Source organism: Rissa tridactyla, chromosome 12 (assembly GCF_028500815.1).
Source record: "Rissa tridactyla isolate bRisTri1 chromosome 12, bRisTri1.patW.cur.20221130, whole genome shotgun sequence".
Taxonomy (NCBI): Eukaryota; Metazoa; Chordata; class Aves; order Charadriiformes; family Laridae; genus Rissa; species Rissa tridactyla.
The window spans coordinates 5,070,319-5,089,348 of NC_071477.1; the positions used below are offsets into that span (position 1 = coordinate 5,070,319).

Below are 19,030 nucleotides of genomic sequence, written 5' to 3' on the forward strand. Positions count from 1 at the left end.
TGGTGGCTTCTCCGGGCCAAAGGACCCTCAGCATCGCTCTCTCCCCCGCGCGCTGGCAAATTCCTTTCACATGAATGGGAAATATGAGTTTTCCTCTTCTCTTTGTTTTTTTGGGTTTTTTTTTCAGGAAAAAAATACGCTTTAAAAAAAAAATCAAATCAAATCCTATTTGTTTGTGGTCTCACTGGCCTCCAGTTGTTTGGTTGAGTCTGGAACTCAATGCGATGCTGTTGGGACGGCCACGGACCCGGCACACCCCAAACCCGCTGCAAACCTGGGCGCACCCAGCCCCGCCATCAGCTACACGGACCGGGGCTCGTCCCCACGTGGGGACAGAGGGATGTCCCCGTGTCCCCAGTGAAACTGGGAGTGGATTGGGCTCAGGGAGTGGCTGCTGGCCCCGCTGCGGATGGTTTGGCCGGGAGAGGCTCAGGGGGAGGCAGGAGGTGCGGTGGGCATCTGCTGGGAGCTCAGGGTTTGCTGTGTGGTCTTCCAGGGAGGCGGGGGGGGGCTCAAATTAGCAAACCAGCATTGTTAAAGATCCGAGAACATCAGTAACCTCTAATTATCCCCTTTCCCCATGGGAGGAGGCATTTTGCACCCGGGGGAGGCCGTGCCACACATCACTCTTTCATCACAATATTTTGGTATTTTTCCCCAATGCTGATGATTGGAACCAGCCGAGCTCCCGCGGCGCGGTCCTGCTCCTGGCCCTCAGTGGGCAAGTGCCGCCAGGCCGGGACCCCGGAGACCCCCACCCACGGGGAGCACCTCCACCACCCTCACAGGACCCCCCATTCTTGGGGAGGTCTGCGAAAGTCATACCAAAGGAAAGGCCTGGGCATAGAAGCATCTCTCCTTCTGCAAAGAGGTGACCTGGGTTTAGTCCCCGTCCCCGAGGGGCTGTGCCTGCCCTGAGCAGCATCAGGTCCCTTGGTTCACCCTCTGCATCCCGGAGCACCCCCGGGCCAGGACTGGGGGCACGGCAGGAGGTTCCTTCTGCCCGCAGGAAGGTGCTGGAACTTCACCATCGCGATGGGTGGCCAACTCTGCGCTGTAGGACAAACAGCCAGGGAAGAGCGAGGATGGATGGATGGATGGATGGATGGATGGATGGATGGATGGATGGATGGATGGAGTGGTCGAGATGAGGGCACCGGGTCACAGCCTCCCTCCCTGCTGCGGTTCCCTCTGAGCTGGGACAGAACTGTCCCCCCGGGCGGGGAGCTGTAAATACCGGAGCCGTGGGGAGGAGAGATGGCACGCTGAGAGCTCCCGGAGTGCGTGCAGGGCTGGGAGGAGGTTTGGGATATTTGGAAATGTATTTTTTTCCTGCTTTCACAGCATACATTTTGCCTTCATTTAATCTTTTTTTTTTTTTTTTTGCTCAAATTCCCAAGTGAAGAATTCTTTCCATGAGCTGGAGCCCGCCACAGCGGCTCTCTGCGCCCGGCGGTGGGCATTGGGAACCGGCTGGGGACCATGCCCCCCACATCCCTCCTCCAGCCCCAGCAGTGCCGATGCTCAGGGGACCAGCGTGAGAGTCGGGGCAACCTCGGCCCCTCTGGCACCCTTCCTGGCCATGCTTCAGCTCCACTCGCCCACCCAGACCCCCTTTTCCTCCCGCTCCTGCGGTTCGGTGCTTTTCGGGATGATGGCGAAGCTGAACCTCCTCTGTGTGCGTCGAGAGGGAGGAAGCCGCCTGCAACCCAACGGCGTTTTAAACAGCTCAGGCTTTGTCTTTATTCCAGCTCCTGAAAATTTAATTTGTTAGTGGCATAAACAGGATATAAAAGGCTGAAAAAAAAAACAGAAAAAGGAGAGAGAAACGTTTTTCTCCATGGCTTTGCCTGTAGTGGAGGAAGTGACCTGTGGGGACCACATCCCCTGGCACTCCTGTCCATTAGCAAAAGTCCCCTCCTAATGGCAAACAGACCTCAGGGACCAGCTTTGTCCAGCATCCCGGGATGGCTCCTGACCCTCGGGGTTTTGTTAACACAAAGGTCTGCCCTTCACAATTTCTGCTTTTTCCCTTCTGGTTTTTTTTTTCTTTTCATGGTGTTCTCCAAAATTCACGGTGGTTTATGCTGCTCTTTGACATCGCCCGCCTGCCAGGTGGTAATAATTTTCCTGAATGTTGGCTAAATACAATTATCACTCTATTTTCACTTCAGAATATTAAAATTTTTTGCTCCTCCTGTTATGAATTCTGAGAAAAACCTTTATAAGTTACAGTGACACATGGCTGCCAGACCCTTGGCGGTGATGGGCTCGTGTCCCCGTGTCCCTGGAGCACTGGCCACCACTGCAGGGCCAGTGACCATGGTCTGGGCTGGCCTCGGGTGTGCCACATCCCGGGGCTGTGCCGGAGGGATGGGATGGGATGGGATGGGATGGGAGGCTTTGCCCAGGGGACATGGGGACCATGGCCAGGAGGTGGGATGTGAGCAGGGTGAGGATGGAGCCTTGGGCTGGGGCGACGAGGAGGGACACATGTCCCCATAGGAGACCCAAAGCCCCGGTTCCCATGGATGGAGCAGGATGAACCGGGAATACGCAGGGCGGTTCTGTTGCTGATGAAGAATCCAAGGGCTGGGGCTGCATTTATGGTGATAGTGGAGAAGGTGCTGGTCACTTTTTCACTTGGCTGCCTGAAATCAAGCTTTACCCACAGCTTTCTGTGCCTGGGGACATTCGCCGGGTGTTTCCCATCCCTGCACCAGTGCAGCGCGGTCCATCAAAGGACTAACTTGTAGACAGCCCTTAGGACACGCTGTTTCCTTCTGGCTTGCTGTCCAAAGCCTGAGCACATCCATGCAGTTTTGGCCAGGGCAGGCAGGAGCAGAGGAGCCATCGGCTTCGGTCACGGTACAAATCCTATCCTGCCGCCAGCGGGACTGCGAGGGTCAGGTTTGCTGTGAAGCGTCCAATTTCAGCTGCAGCCAGCCAGCAGGACCCGCGGCGGTGACCAGAGCTGACACAAAGAGGTTGGATTTCAAGCAAACTGGCTTAAAACTAAGCTCTGGCACAGACACATGCCGTCACAGCCTTCAGCAGCCCAGTCCCAGCCGGGCAGCGGGGCAGTGCTAACAGCGGGTTCTCAGCCCTGGCGTGTGTTGGCATGCAGGTCCAGCTGCACGCCAGGGGTTTCCCTTCCCTGTGGCCACCCGGGTGGGCACCCCGCTTGCCCCTGGCTGCCCAAGGGCAACCTCTGCACTGGGAGCCGCAGCTGCGGTGGGGCATGTGCAGGGCTGGCCTGGTGAGGGCAAGCGATAGCCGTGGGCACCAGAGCCACAAGTGCGGCAGCTGCCTCCCCAGCCCTCCCCAGGCCGTGCGGCTGCCAGGGGGAATTTCCCCATCCAGGACCAGGAGCCTGCCCAAAGCCTTTGTCTTCTGCTGAATTCCAACTGGTGAGAGTCATCCACTGGAGTCAGAGGTTTTACCCTCCTGGGGGATTATGTGCAAGAGGGAACCATGTAGTCACATTAAAATTATTTGAGAAAGGATGGGACTTCTGAGTGCTGTCTCACGTGGAGCCAGGAACATCCATCTGACTGATGCTTCCATCTGTCTTTCTCAATAGTTTCCTTAAATAGCACAAATATTAGAAGAAATACAATCGGAATTTGGCATAAATGATTCTTAGGAGAATAGAAAAGGGCCAGCTACTAAAATACCACTGGCTTGCTCCCTTCCAGTAACAGACACATGGTTTTCACTGCTAGTTAAGGCAGAGGCAGCTGATAGCTGTGCCCGGTGGAGAGGAGGATGCTCTGTGGTCACCGATGCTTTGGCTTCGCTGGAAGAGCGGTGCCAGCTGTGCCCGGGGCGAGGGACACGGTGGGCATGGCCACCGCATCCATCTCCCCTGGGGAATACTGGACCCCCAGCAGTAAAATAATCTGCAGAAATGCTGCAATTTCAGATTTCCAGGCTCTCCGAAAGCCCTGTTCCACTGCTCCAAGCCCCACATTCCCAACCCTGCACCATGCAGCCCAACTCCCTCCCTATTCTCGGAGAAAACTTCCCTGAGCCCCCGCCATGCACAGCCCGGGGGGGGATCACTGCAATGGCAGGAAGAGGTTTCCAAGCAATTTCTACGCTGTGTCTCAGTTCCCCAAAGACCTCCCCTGCCTTTTGCTTTTAGTTTCACCTCCCGCCAGCTCTCCCCGGGACACCCATGGTGCTGCGGAGCAGGAAGTTGAGTTTATGGCCTGGTTCAACATGGGGGACTTCTCACCATCGTGCTTGCTCTTGTTTTGTCCGTCCGGCTCAGCTGCTCCTCAGTGGACAAATAAAGTGGACAAATAAGATTTCAGTGGCATATAGAATCACAGAATGGTTTGGGTTGGAAGGGACCTTAAAGCCCATCGAGTTCCAACCCCCTGCCCTGGGCAGGGACACCTCCCACCAGCCCAGGTTGCTCCAAGCCCCGTCCAGCCTGGCCTTGAACCCCTCCAGGGATGGGGCAGCCACAGCTTCTCTGGGCAACCTGGGCCAGGGGCTCCCCACCCTCACAGCAAAGAATTTCTTCCTAAATATGAAGGATGGAGATTGATGTTGGCTGCGAGGACAGCACTCGGTGCGAGCCCTGGCCCACAGGGATGCTGGGGCTGGGGGGACTTTCTGCAGAGACCCTGCCCCAATGCCAGGCCGCTGCTGGGAAGAAGTTGAGTAAAACCTTCAACAACCCCCAACCTTCATGTCCATCTCCTCCTTTCACCTTCTCTGGCCAATACCGAGGTCTAGGCATGATGGTTCACACAACGAGCGAGCGCATCCTCCCTCCTCCCAGGGCTCTCCCTGTTCCACCATCCCCATCTCCCAGCTACCTGCGAGCGGTGCCCAAATGCCACCTCTCCTTGTGAAATCCCAGCTCAGCCATAACCACTGGCCCTGTTACAGCAGATGAGCCCCCGCGCCAGGGCGATGCCCTTCCCGCAGCCCATCAACGAGCCCATCGGTGCGGGCCGGCGCTGAGCCCGTCCCGTGCGAGCCGCCGTGGCGTTTTTCCCGCCCTGACAGCTGTACGGAAATTGGAAGGCGATGCTGACATGTGTCAACAATAACCAGCGAACAAGCGCCGACGGCGGCGGCTGTCCCCACCACCTAGAGGAGGCTGGCCACTCTTGGCTGAAATCACGACAAATTGCGGCTGGGAAGCAGGAGTATTGTTTCAATTATTTTCATTATATAAAGTCAAGCCATTTAATATATTCTGTCTCAAAGGGGCTCAACTAAAGAGATAAAATAAACACTGGAAATCTGCTCCATTGGCACGGACCAGGAATTCAGTTTCGACACCAAACCTTCCCTCCCACCTCCCACCTCGCCGCTCGCCTTCCCTTTCCTCCTTCCGGCTCCCTCTCCTCCTCCCGCTGTCCCTCGGCCTTCGGCGCTGCTCAACACCAATTCCGTCTTTGGGATTTGCTTCTGTTTTGGCAGCCGGAGCTCTCGGAGGCTGTGCAGCCGCAACGGTGGCTGGGGCCGGAGTGGAGTCGGAGGAGCCATGCTGATGGGAGGGGAGCGGGAGCTCCGCACTCTCTCTGGGATGAAGGATTTGATTTAAGGCAAACGTTACACCTCTCGGGGTGTTGCATCCCCTCGAGAGGAGGGGGACTGATGGGCAGCGCAGACCCAGGAGGAGGAGGAGAGCAAGCATGCCGCAGGCAGCTCCGCGTGCTTGGCTGACGCCAGCACTGAAGTCAGCCACCTTCACGCCGTCCACCCTGCCTGGGAGAACCGACAGTGTCCCGGCATCAGCGTCTCTGTGTGCCAGTACGGGAGGCCGCCAGAGGGGCTGCCGGGCAGGATGGAGCTGCCTCCCACCACGCACAGCCCAGTTGCTCCCACCAGCTCCAGCCAAGAGGGAGCTGCTTCCCATTACGGCTCCCGGTGGCACTGGCCTCGCCGGGGCTCTCCTCCCTTGCAGGGCTGTGCTGGGTCAGGTGTTCCCAATATGCTGGCGCAGGGAGGAGTGCCCGACTGCACCAGGCTCCTGCCCAGACAGTAAATCTGCGGTTTGGCCTTTCCCAGTGAGTTTCCCTGTGCATCTGCTGAGCTCTGAGCCCTGCCTCCCCCGGAGCGGGGCGTCACAGGCAGTGTCACCGCTGGGGACCTGGATGATGGAGGCGGCCGTGCTGCGGGATGCCCCGTGAGGGCCACGGTGCGGTGTTAGGTGGAGCCGGCATTTCGTAAACGCGGGGGAAAGGGCCTCTGCCGAGCTGGCGCGGGGAGCGGCTGTGACTTTCCATTCCTGTGGGAAGTGGGCTGCCACCGTCCAAGCATCTGGGCTTGTTATGATGGGAGAGGAATGCCAAATATTTTTCTTCCTTATCCACTACCATCCGCTCAAACCCTCCCCTGATCAAACCCACATTCATCGCCTGGGATGCACAAGGCCCCCTGCTCTGGAGAAGATATCCCTCCCGGCAGCCACTCCAGCCCTCGCAGCTGTAGGGAGCTCATTGCACCTGGGGAGAAACCCCTGCCTTCATCCTGGGGTTCCCTCGATCCCGCTGCCCCTGCTGTCTCCTTCCCCCCACTGCCAGCCAGCTCCAACTCGTCCATTTTCACTTTGTTGCCTTGGCCAGGAGCATCCCTGGTGCCAGCATCCCTGGTGCCTGCATCCCTGTGCCAGCATCCTTTGTGCCAGCATTCCTGGCTGACCTGCGACCCCCGCAGGACCACGCTATCCCCAAAACAGGCACCCAAAAAACCCCAGGCACCCCAAAAACAGCCCCTGGGGTGGTGCCACGGCCGCGTGCCCCGGGGCGCTGGCCGTGCTGGGAAGCAGGCGGTGCTGCCTTGGAGAGTCACCAAGATATTTCCAAAGATGAAAGCGTGCTCAAGTGTCAAGCAAACTTTCCAAATTATCTTCCTGGAGACTTTCTCCCTGGTGCTTTGGAAGGCGGAGGAGGAACATTTCATTCCCTCTGCGCTGGCGTGGAGCGGGGCTGCGTGAGGGAGCCGGGAGCTGCCAGCAGTGCCCGCGGGCTCAGCCCTGCTTCCCCCCGCCATCCCCCGTGAGTCACCACTGGCCGAGCTCCCCGCCCCCCGCAGCCCCCCAAAACAGAGAGGTAACAGACGCCTGATTAATCAGTGGACAACACATCATCCCTTCCCACTGCAATTTTCAGAGGACTAGTCATAAATAGCCAAATTAAGGCAAATGGGAGGATTTCTCTGCTCCTTCAGGGACACCCGGCACCCACCGGGACCGGTAGCTCTGCTGGCCTTGGCAAAGCCTCCGCACTATTGCACAGCCCAGCGATGAGCTGAGCAAATTGCCACGTGCCTTCCCCGAGGACCCACTGCTAATGAGAGCCACCTAATTAGCACACTCCTCCTGCGAGGGGGCTCACCCTGGCAGGGCTTGCTCTGACATCCGCTCGCTCGCACCAGCAGCCGGAGAGCGTGACCGGGGAAGAGGAGCTTCCCTGGCCCTTGCACAGCATTTTCCTTCCAGGTCCAGACAACGAAAATTCCCAACCAGCTCCTGGGGAGCTGGGCTGGGCCCGCCATGGGGTGAGGTGCTGCCACCAGCCCTGCCAGGGTGACAGCCCAGCTGGTCACCCATGGCCGTGACCATCCATCGCCGGCAGTGCCCATGAGCACCGGTGCAGCCGTCTGCAGCCGTGCTTCAGAGATACTCAAGGATCTCCACTACCATTGCCATATCCATATTTTTCTCAGCTCCCGTGCCGGGATGGCACCCCCATGCCTGTGCCCACACGGTCCCCCCCAGCCCACAGAGATCTGCCATGGGGTGGGGTTGCCGTGTTGCGGGTTTGGTTGTTTATGGAAAGTAAAGGCTGAGCCAGATGCTGAAAACCTGCATTTTATGGGTAATTTTTCAATTTATTTCACACTGGCATTAGAAAAAAAAACACTAAAGCAGCCCCAACCATTATTACTCCTGGTGGCGAGGGGAGTCTGAAATGGCTCCTTTGTTGTCTGAATCATTAACTCTTCAGGAATGAAACATGGTGATGGGAGAGCGGGGAGAGGTGTTCAGGGAGGCTCAGGGGGGAGAGGGAGCAGGAGGTGGAAATCTGGGGGGGCAGAGGGGACAGTAACCCCCATGTGCTTTCCCTGGGCAGGGTTGGATGCCCAAGGACACTGATGGACGCATCCACTGCAGCTCCGTGGGTGGCCCTCCCCAGTGCAATGAGTTTGCCCGTGCTCGGTGGTCCCCCAACCCATTCCCGGGTAAAGCAGACCCAAAGCATCCCAGGTGGGAACAATCCTGCTCCGGCTGGCCTCAGCCTTGCCTGCAGGAGCATTTCCCAGGAAAATCAGCACACCCTGCAAGAGCGAAGCAGACAGAAACTATCCCTGGGTTGACTGGAAGCCATCAGGACTGAGGTCTGAAGCCAGACCTCACCGTGGAGCGAGCGGGATGCAGTGTGCCGGCAGAGTCACCTGAGAGCAGCTCAAGAAACGCTGGGTTTTCCCCAAAAAGGTAGGAGCAAACTCTTGGCCCTTTTCCTTCCCTGTGCCTGACGCTGCCTGGGGTGTGGGACGAGCAGGCGGGTCAGCATCCGTGCCCAGGGTGCTTGGGGGGCATGGGGAGTATCCTCTGTGCCCAAGAAGCCCCCTCTGTGCTCTCTGTCAGGGGGAGGAGAGTGGCACAATGTGCTGGTTTGCACTTGCCGATGCCGGGGGGGGGGTGTGCTGCTGGGGACAAACCATCAGGGCTGTCACCGGTGGCCAGTGGACTGGAAGCCCCGGCCAGGGACACCCCCAGCCAGGGACACCCCCAGGCTGCTCCAGGGCATGGGCGTGGGACCAGCACATGCCAGCACCATGGGGAGCATGGAGCTCCAGCGTTCATGGAGCTCCCAGAACGGGGACCTGCAGCGCTGGCACCCATGGCTCACCCGCGGGTGCCTGGCGAGCGAGGTTTCGCAGCGGAGCCCCTTTGCCTTCCTGTCCAGCACCCCCCTCCTGACCCTCTGGGCACGCCGAGAGCCACCGGGGTGCGTTTTGGGGAGCACTGTATGGGGCGAGGGGTGTGGATGGCTGCGTGGGAGAGCCGTGAACTCCTCAGCTCAGCTCAGCTCAGCTTGGCTTGGCACAGTTCACCTTGGCACAGCACGGCACAGCTCAGCTTGGCACAGCGTGACACAGCTCGGCTCAGCTCAGCACAGCTCAGCTCGGCACAGCTCGGCACAGCTCGGCACAGCTCGGCTCAGCGTAGCTCCCGCAGCTCGGAGGGAAGCGAGTTACAAAGCGCTTGGAAAAATCAGAGTCAGATGCAATCCTGGGAACAGCACGGGCAGATTCGCAGCCACCACTGGAGCTGCCGGAGACCCACCACGGCTCCCAGCCGGCCGGCCTGCCCCAGGGCTCGGTCCTGCACAGGGGCTGCCATAGCCCCCCAGCCCTGCCAGGGCTACCCGGGCTGCCGGGGCCGGGAGCAGGGGGCTGAGCCGGGGGGGGGCTGGCGGAGGCAGCGTCACCGGCCTGGCTCCACCCCTCCCCCCAAATCACAGGGGGCTTCGCCGTGACCCCAGCGCTAGGATGGCAGTGGGACAGTCGGACCGCGGCGGGACAGCGGGACGGTTCCCAGCCGAGGTGGCGGCTGGAGCGCTCCGGCTGGGGGGACTCCAGCCAATTTGTTTGCGAGTCGCTTTGTTGCTGCTGGGGGATTTTTTTTTTTTTTATTATTATTATTTTGAAGAGGGGCGGTGAGGAGAGAGGAGGGGGGGGCTGGCACCGGCTATAAAGGCAGAGCTCCCCGGAGCAGTCGGCACTTCCCAGACACCATGAGCGGTCCCCTGGCCTGACAGCCCCTGCGTCCCCAGGGCTCCCCGGCTTATGCCACCTTAAAGCTCGGCTGCGTGCCTGCGGCAGCGCCGGGGTGGGATGGTGTGAGCCCAGAGCCGCTCTCCTCCCTCCCGCCGCCCCTCGGCTGGCTCTGGCAGGAGGCGAGCCCGCCAGCCGCTTGGATGATTTGATTTCTTCCTTGCCCGAAATTACTCCTGCCCAGATGCTGTGGATAATATTCATGTTGCTGTTATTCATCAGCTCCATGGAAATGCTCACGCAGAACCGATGGAAGAAGCAAGGTATGGTGCGTGCGGCCGGCTTGTCCCGCTCAGGTACCGTGGGGACACGGGGCTGACGGCTCCAGCCTCCCCTGCCAGCACCAGAGCCACTGGGGCCACTTGCGTGGCGCGGGCAGGAGGTGTGAAACGCGGCTGATCTATGCCCGGGGCTGGAAGGAGACGGGAACCAGCATCCTCCCAACCCGGTCCCTCGGGCCCCGTTGGAGACCGTCTGCGTTCCCCTCTCAGTGCATGGCACGGGGCTGGCTCGGGGTGGGTGCGTGGAGAAGGCAATGCCCGACTCTGTGGCATTACCTGCCCAATGCCAGCCCTGCCCTCGGGGCTGGCAGGGGACAGGGGTATGTTGGCTGGCACGGGAACCAGCTTTGCAAACCCCAGAAGAGCCAGGCGCAGTGGGGATAGTGCAGAATGGGCTGATTTTCCAATATTTCCCTTCCCTGCTTAACTCATTAAGTGCAGGGGGAGTAAAACCTCCTGGAAGGATGCTCAAGAGCCGCTGCGGGCACTGTCTGTCCCCCTGCCCCGTCCTTCCCCCGAGCAGAGGCACCAGCCGAGCCACTGCCTGGGACAGGGCACAGGGCAGGGTGTGTGCCGGGGCTGTGCCGAGGTACGTGCACCCCTTCATTGGGCACCAGCTCGTGTCCCCTTGCCAGGCAGTGCTGGGCAGTGCCACCCGGCCGCGGGGGGTGGGACCACGGCTGCTGCTCAGGTCTGCACTGGAAGCAGGTCGGTTTTGGAACCCGTGTGTGATGGGGTAGGGCCAGGACCTGGCAGGACCAGGGCTCTTGGGGGTCCAGGCTGGAGCCAGGGCAGCTTTTCCTGCAGCTTTTGGATGGTAAAGATCTACGGAATCAGAGGGTGCATGTGATTATGTGGGTGGCCAGGTTGGAAACAGCCTGGCACCGAGAGGGGCTTGGGGTGCCATGGGGTCAGTGCTCAGGCTGCTGGTGTTTGATGTGGAGCAGCCCCATGCTACGGGATGCACGGGGGCCTCAGGTCCTGGCAGAAGGGCCAACCATGGTCTCTGGAGGGCAGGAGCCGAGAGGGATGCTGCAGCACCCCACAGCCACCCCGCTGCCGCCGGGAGCTGCCTCCAGCCGTGCTCTGCTGCTGTGGAGGGACGGTCTGGGCAGCCCAGTGCCCAGGAGCCTCCTGGTGCCTGCAGAGCCCACAGCGGCAGAACTGGGCTCAGGGAGGGCAGCGGTGGGTGATGCTGCACTGCTGTCAGCACAGCCCAAGCAGGGAGTACCCGTAAGGTACCCTGTGTGCCCCCTGCCCAGTGCCCTGCTCAGCCCTGCACCCCGGCTCTGCAGTCACCGCTGGGCTGGGGGGATGTGAACACACCAGGTGTCTCTGATTTCCCCACAGTCCCACGGTTTCGGCGTGAGCCATGTCCCGTCGTGCGGCACAGCCCTCTGCCGGCTCCCCGGCGGCTCCCCGGCATTGCTCCCGGCGGTAGAGGTGCGTGCCATTCCGGTAGCCCCGAGGCTCACGGGGCAGAGGAGCGGGATCCAGACAGCCGAGCCTTCCCCTGGCTCCGCACCACGGGGCTGTTTTTAAAGCCGGTGCTGGTAACGAGGCCCCGGAGCCTGTGCAGGGCTCCCCACCTCTCCTGCCCCAGCTGGGGGTTGGAGGGAAAGCGGCAAAACCAAAAAAAAAAGTCATCAAAAGAATTAGGGAAGGGAAAGAGGCTCGTAAATCCCCGGGTCTCCAGGGAAGCCGCTCCAGCTGCAGCCAGGAACACAAATGTTGTCAGCATTTGGTAAATATGTAACGGAGACCATAACAACTTAATGGATCCAAGGTGCTTCGTTAGCGTGCTCCCAGCAGACGCAGCCCTAACGAAGCCTCCCATCTGTGCCGTACCACGCTGCCGTCCAAGCCCATGTGCCCCGCCAAGGGGACCGGGATGAGCCAGCCTGGGGTCAGCTACATGGCACCGCTGCGCCAGGGACTGGCTTGTAGCAGGGAAAGTTGTGCCGGGGACCGGCACACATGCTGCGAGGCACCGTCTGCCAGCATCTCCCCCGGCTTCCCCAGCATCGACCTCTGCTTTCCACCAGCCCCTCTGCCCTGGCCACCACACCCGTGGGGACCTTCTGCTGTCAGCTCCTGGGGGTCAGAGAGGACCAGTGCCAGGCATCGCCCCCCGGGGCTGAAACCCGTGTCCCTGCTGGGCAGCACCCAGCGCAGAGGCTCGTCTGGCTCGCCCTCGCCCACTCAGCTCTGCGGGGGGCCGGAGCTGCTCTGGGGCAGGTCCTTCCCGGTGCCTGCCAGGGCTCGGATCCGGGGGTTCCGCATCAGCCCCTACCTGTCCCAACCGCAGGCGCTGTGCTCTGTCCAGGTCAGCCGCCTCCTTAGGCCTTCGCTACATGCTAAAAAAGCATCTTAATGCTCTAAGATCTGCTGGCAGATGGAGCTCGGGCCCCGAGCACGTAGCGCGGGTGCTGCCGGCACTGTCACCGCTGCACAACACGAGCCTTTGCTCAGGAAAGTTCAGGGGAGCCTGCGGTGCCAGAGCCGAGCAAGGGCTTCCCGACGCAGCCGGGCACAGCAGAGGCATCGGCTGCCTGCTCCCAGGAGCTTGGTGGCCCCTTATGGAGATGCCCAGCCAGTCTGGGGGTGCAAAAAGACACCATGCGCGGGTACCCCCTCAGCTACCTGGCTCCCGAAGCACCCTGACGCTGGGAGCATCTCTTTGGGCTGCATTTCTTCTCTGGGCACAAGGAGCCGGCTCGAGGAGGAGGAGCGGTTGGCAGGGTCCTGTTGGGGGCTGAGGGGTGGTGGGGGCTGGCAACCTGTCCTTGTCCCTGGGAGCAGAGCCCGCCTTGGGGCTGGTCACCATCACACAGGTCAGAAGCACAGCAGACAGGGAGGTGACAGAGGCTCTTAAGCAACCAGACCGATCCTTGTCTCTGCTCCTCTTAGTCGTTTCCAAAATGCTCTTTGTGCCCTGACACTTAACAGGCATCAACTAATTAATCCAGGTCAGAGCGTATTTCTACCTGTTGACCAAGCCGTTGTTTAGCTCACGTTAGGATGCTTCCCACAGGATGGGCACAGCTGGCGCAGGGACAGGGATCAGGCTGGCACCCTCGGGCAGAGCTGGGTGTGGGGCAAACCCTCAGTCCTGGACCGTGGGGTGATGGAGGTGGTGATGCCTGAGCCGACTGCAGCGGGGAGTGAGGGCTCTGTGGGTCTCCGTGCTGCCAGCCGGGGGAGAGGGGGGGATTTGGGGAGCAGAGGGAGGTGGGGAGGCGTTTGCAGGGAGACAGGACAGTGCTGTGACCCCGGAGGTTCAGAGAGGGGCTGTCACAGGGATGGGACCCTCCCCGGCACCTCGGCCGTGCCGTGCACGTGTGCCGCAGCCGTGCCTCAGCCCCTGTCCTCCATTTGTCCCCGCAGCGAGCGCCGGCCTGCTGGAGAATTGCACGGGCTGCGTCCTGTGCTCGGAGGACAATGGCTGCATCACTTGCCACCACCGGCTCTTCCTGCTCATCTGGAGGGACGGCATCCGCCAGTATGGGATGTGCGTCCACACCTGTCCCCCCGGCTACTTCGGCGTGCGGGGGCTGGAGGTCAACAGATGCACAAGTACGTCCCACACCAGCCGGGATCCGCCCAATCCTCCCAGTGTCCCCGTGTCCCCTTGATGCCTTGTGGGTCCCAGCATCCTGGGGAGGGCGACGGCTGCGTTTCTTGCAGCATCCCTGGCATCACAGAGCCAGGGGCAGCGGCGAGAGCCGGGGGCAGCCAGGCTGTGGGGCTTCCTCCCCTTTTCCCCCGCCCAGAGCTGCAGCCCAGACCCCGCAGGTTTGCAAAGGGCTTTGGGTCCCCGGTGGATTCCGGGGCTGACGGCTCCGGGCTCGCCGTGTGCCAGCCCTTGGGCTGACCAGCCCTCCTTCCCGGCAGAGTGCAGGTCGCCCAGCTGCGAGAGCTGCTTCAGCAGGGACTTCTGCATGAAGTGCAAAGACAAGTTTTACTTGCACAAGGGCCAGTGCTTTCGGCAGTGCCCCCCCAGCACCGCGGCGCAGCCCGGCACCCGCGAGTGCCAAGGTAAGTGTCACCCGCACCCCATGCCCCTGGTCCCTGGGGACGTGCCCGGTGCTGCGTGGTCACTGTCCCCATTCTGCACCCCTGTCCCCTGCAGAGACGTGCGAGCCGGGGCCGTGGAGCGAGTGGAGCGCCTGCACCCACGAGGGCCGGACCTGCGGCTGCAAGTGGGGCTTGGAGACGCGGGTCCGGGAGGTGGCAGGGGCTGCCAAGGAGGAGGGGGCTGTCTGCCCCGCGCTGCTGGAGACGAGGAGGTGCCGCATGAGGAAGCACTGCCCGGGAGGTGAGCATCGCACCGCCTGCCGCCCTTCGCACCCCTCCAAAGCGAGCCCCGAGGTACACTGCGGGAGGGGGGCGGTGGCCACGATCTCGCGGTGGCCGGCAAGCCTGGCTGTCATCTCCCAAGCATTTTGAGGCCAGTGGCTGTAACCGTGCAGTTCTGGAGAAAGCTGCCGTCTCAGGCACATGTGCTGAGCAGCTCCGGCGCTGGCACTGACTGCAGGGCTGGCGGGGACCCCCATGGGCAGCGTGCCGGGCTGGCTGCTCCTACACGGCAGCCCCTGAGACCGCCTCGGACCAGCCGTTGTCCCCTTCCACCACTGGGCTGGGACAGGCGCTGGCATGAGCAGCCGTGGTGGGATGAGGCTGCCGAGTTCCAGTTGCCGTCCTGCCGCACTTGTGAAGGGAAAGGCACGGCCGGGGCTCTCTCCACTCCAGTTGTGAATAAGGAGGGTCGAGACCCACAGGGGAGGTTCCTGTAAAAACCTCTGAGCTCCCAAAATACCCAGAGCACTGGTGGAGCTGGAGGGCATCACCCAGGTGATTTCTGGTGGCCAAAGCTTTAGGAAACCCCCCAGAGCAGGGTCCTCCTCCATGACTCACCTGCCCAGATGTTTGCCCCTGCTCCTGCACCTCCTCCCACAATGGCAGCACCGTGTCCTTCGGGCTCGGGGGTCCCTGGCGTGGGGCTCCCCACCACCCCTCCCAGCGCCCAGACCTGGCACAGGGTCCGACCGGGCAGGGCAGGCGCGTGGCCGGTGATGGGAACCAGGAGGCGGCTGATGTCATTTTTGGATGCAACCGGCTGGACCGAAGCTGTTCTAATAAATCTCCACTTAATAACTGGCAGAAAGGGGGATTGCATGAGATACAGATCTGTAGGGCCTGGAAGGGGATCTGAGCCGCCGGCCCCAGCGGTGCAGAGGTTTGCGGTTCGGAGCTGCAGGCTTGCTGTGTGCCATGGGACGTGCCAGCCAGCACCGCCAGCGCGGCAGGGGCCAAAGGCAGTGGAGAAAAGGACTGCGAGGGAAGAGAAAAAGGATGGAGGAAGGGGGGCAATAACAGAAGATGTGCGTGCTGGGGCTGTAGCCATGGAGCCAGGAGAGTGGCTTCATCTCAGCGCCATCAATCATAAATAATGTTTTCCTGCTGACAGCAAGGAGGAGCCGATTTCCTTCCCAGCCCGGGCCCCGACTCACAGCTTCGGGGCTCCAGGTGGCATCGATTTTGGGGATGTTCCCCTCCCTGCCAGGCTGCGCCGGCTCCGGACCCGGAGAGCTGGTGACAGTTTGATGTGGCAAGTTTGGCGTGGGAGGACAGGCTGCTCCGGAGCACGGTGTCCTGCGGCGTGGTGCCGAGCGGGTGCCTGCGGCGCCGTGCCCGTGCCCAGCCCTGCCTGGCACACAGCGGGTCCCAGCAGCGGGGACTGCAGTGCCGGCACTTTGGAGGTGTCCCATCTCTCGGGGTGACCGGGAAGGCAATGACACCCCAGAAAAGCGCTTGGCCTCCCATGATACCCCAGAAAAGTGCTTGGCCTCCCTGCTCTGCCTGAGCAGCCGGGAGCCCTGAGGCCATGGTGATGGACTCAAGGAATGGTGGAGCTCCTGGAGCTCCTCTCTCCATGTCGCTATATGGGATCGGCTCCGGAGACAGGTCTGGCCCCAAGAAGGCAAAAGGGAAATCCCTTCAGTGCCCCACGAGCAGCCCCCACTGCCTGCTGCCCCGGCCAGGTGGGCAGGAGAGGGCAGCCCCTCCATGTCTGGCAGCCTGTCCCAGCCGCCAGCTCCCAGGCCGGCTGCTCGGCGTCCCCACCGCGGCGAAGCGTGTGTCTGCCCTCGCTCCCAGGCTCCTGCCCGCCAGGCCATGCACTGGGTTATGGGATCCAGATGCTGGAGGAGGACGGCGAGTTCACTTGATGCAGCTGAGACATCCCCAGCCCGGCCGAGCCAGGGAAGGCAGCGGGACCCGACCGTGTGATGAGAGATTTGTGCCACCACTTCTGAGCCCTCCCCGGGCAGCTGGAAGGGAGAAGCATCCACGCTTGGCCGAGGCACAAAACCCCCTCACGCCGCTGTAAATCTGCCTTGTGTGTCTGCCGCGCTCTCCAGACGCTTGGTGTTCGTGCTGTGCCCTCTCCTTTGTGGGTGGCAACTGTCTGGGAGATCAGAGCCGAAAAACAGGGAAGGAAAAGAGCTGGAGCCTTCGGAAAGCATCGGCGACAACAGCGCTGGTGCACGCAGCACCGGCTGGTCGTGGTCCCCGTGCCCCTCACGTAGGGAAGCAACACCAGAACCACCCCCATGTCGGCCAGCTCGGGGTCAGGAGAGCACATGGTGGGTGCAGGAGGGGAAGGGGAGATGAAGCTGCCTGGTTTTGGGCATCTCTTTTGCTGCCCAGCATGGACTCCCCTTCCCGTCGGAGCCCGTGACATGGCGGGGCTTATCCTGCATCCCTGTTGGCTTTGGTGTCTCGGCACCGACTCCTCATCCGGCTGGAGGGTGCTTGGGGCAGCTCCTCGGGACACACGGAAATTTGGGTCCCAACAACCTGCCCGCTGCTGTTTGGCGTCTTGGAAGAGGGATCCCTCAGATCAGGAAGAGGGTGCTAACACCTGAGGGAGGATGCGGGATCCCGCTGCCCGGCCGCCAGGCGAGCCTTCCTTTTCTCCTCCTTCTTTTTCTCTTCCAGACAAAACCAAACCCAAAAATAAAGGCAAAAAGCGACAGAAGAAGCCGAAGACAGAACCGCACGCGGGTACCTAGCGGCACCCGGCATGGGAACCGGGGCGACACGGCGGGAGCCGGTTGGGAGCTCTCCGTGCCGCCGGCCAGTGGCACGGAGAGCTCCCAACCGGCTCCCGCCGTGCCGCCCCGGCCACGTTGCCCCTATTTTTCCATCCACAAAAAAATTGCACAATTTTCTTCTTTCCCCCCCCACCCCCCCGCCCCGGCCCTCCCACCTCCTCCCATTTTCTTTTGAGACAATTTATGGCCTGTAAAACATTTCCTTTTCAGAAAAAAAATCTAATTTGCAGTGTCCAAAGCGATGCCCTGGGGCTCGGGGAAGGGGGTGGCTCCTTTATTTTTTCTGGTTTTTTTTCCCTCTCCCCCTCATCCCCCCCACCCCCTCCCAGCCTGCTCGGTCCTTTCCCTTGCTCCACACCGGGTGGGATGGGGTTGATCCCGGGGTTGGACCCCCCGCCTGCCTGGGTACCGTTCCCCGGGGCTGGGAGATGCTCTGTCCCCATGGTGTCCCCATTGCACAGGGGTTTTGGGGTCCACAGCATGCCACCGAGCTGCTCCGGGTGCCGGAGAGGGTTTCCCATCCTCAGCCACCACCACAGAAGGCAGCAGGACCCCTGCTGAGGACCATATCATCGCTGACAGCAGCCTCAGCATCCCCAGTGGCACAACCAAGGGCCAAATCCTGCCGTTCTCGGGCTCAGAAGGCAACGGGTGCCCCAGGCTGGGAACGCTGCTGGGGAAAATGCCAGCCCGGTGCTCAGCATCCCCACCAGGCACAACCTTTGGCTAAATCCTGCCGTCCTCAGGCTCACAGAAAGGCTGGAGGAGCATCTTTCCCCAGATGGATGTGGGGGCAGGAATTTGGGGTGGCTCTGGCCACATTCGGTCCAGGACAGAGGGTGCACACCCTGCAACCGCGGCTGCCGGAGCGAGTCCAGGCAGGGGATGCTGCTGCGTCCTGCATCCCTCAGCTGGGATGTGCTGGGAGCCGCCACCGCAGCCCCCTCCCAAATGTCACCTGGGGTATGACCTGGGGGCGCTGAGCCCGGCCGTGCCAGTCTATCCTGCCGAGCTGGCTGCCTGCAGAAATAAATGGTGAACGTCCAGGAGGCAGAGAGGGCTGTATCAGCATATTTTACGCGTGTTTTGCTCAAAATTGCTGCCCCAGCCACAGGCGTCTCTGTATTTGGGGGTTTCCTAGGGTCAGAGCCCCCCGTCCCTGCTCCAAGCACGGGCAGGGGGAGGCCAGGTCTGCCAGCGGGGTGTCAGGGCTGCGGGGGCTACACAGACCCTTCAGGGCGAGAGCGCTGGGTGTCAGCATCGAGCCGGCCCCAGGAGCTGGCACGAAGCTGCCGCAGCAGCTCCTCCGTTTGCTTAATGTCAAATAAACGTATTAAACCTCCGGCATCTCTCTCGCCTCCTTGTTTTCCTCATTTCCACGAGGCGCTGCCGGGGAGGGACAGGGATGATGGCCGTGGCATTACCCCTGCATCGCCCAGCCCCGCCGCGGGAAATGCAGCCACCGGCATCAGACACCTCGGTCCTGCAGGCTGTGTCCCCAGCGTGGCACCCTGCCCTGGCCCCCAGGCACCAGAGGGATCTGGGGCAAGATTTTATTTTAAAATTTTCATTTATAGCATCACCGGCATCACCCAATGCCCAGGCCAGCAGCAAGCAGCATCACCGGGACTGCTGCCCTGCGGGTATCTCAGGCTCAGCTCAGCCCCTTGGGAAGCACCGAGGGGCTCGTCCGGCCAGTTGCTGATTGAGTGGGAGCACCCAGGGGGCCCCACTCACAGCGTAATCCCAGCCCGGCCGCATAATCCGGTTACTGTGAAGGCACAACCGCAGCATGCCGTCCCCATGGCGGCTCTGGCTTTT

General features: G+C 61.3%; 1 protein-coding gene across 1 annotated transcript; it reads left to right on the top strand.

The window, feature by feature from the left end:
• The first annotated feature begins 9,949 nt into the window (after window positions 1-9,949).
• RSPO4 (R-spondin 4) lies at window positions 9,950-17,186 on the top strand. Its single transcript, XM_054218834.1, has 5 exons — window positions 9,950-10,073; window positions 13,479-13,667; window positions 13,986-14,129; window positions 14,224-14,409; window positions 17,094-17,186. Exons 1-5 carry the CDS (start codon window positions 9,995-9,997, stop codon window positions 17,165-17,167), a joined length of 672 nt encoding a protein of 223 aa, XP_054074809.1. The 5' UTR covers window positions 9,950-9,994; the 3' UTR covers window positions 17,168-17,186.
• Window positions 17,187-19,030: the final 1,844 nt, after the last annotated feature.

What these genes read in the sequence shown, in the direction of transcription:
- RSPO4 (XM_054218834.1), top strand. Translation starts at nt 9,995, where the DNA reads ATGCTGTGGATAATATTCATGTTGCTGTTATTCATCAGCTCCATGGAA. An exon ending in GAACCGATGGAAGAAGCAAG is followed by an intron (nt 10,074 to 13,478) that starts GTATGGTGCGTG and finishes TTGTCCCCGCAG; the next exon opens with CGAGCGCCGGCCTGCTGGAG. An exon ending in GGAGGTCAACAGATGCACAA is followed by an intron (nt 13,668 to 13,985) that starts GTACGTCCCACA and finishes CCTTCCCGGCAG; the next exon opens with AGTGCAGGTCGCCCAGCTGC.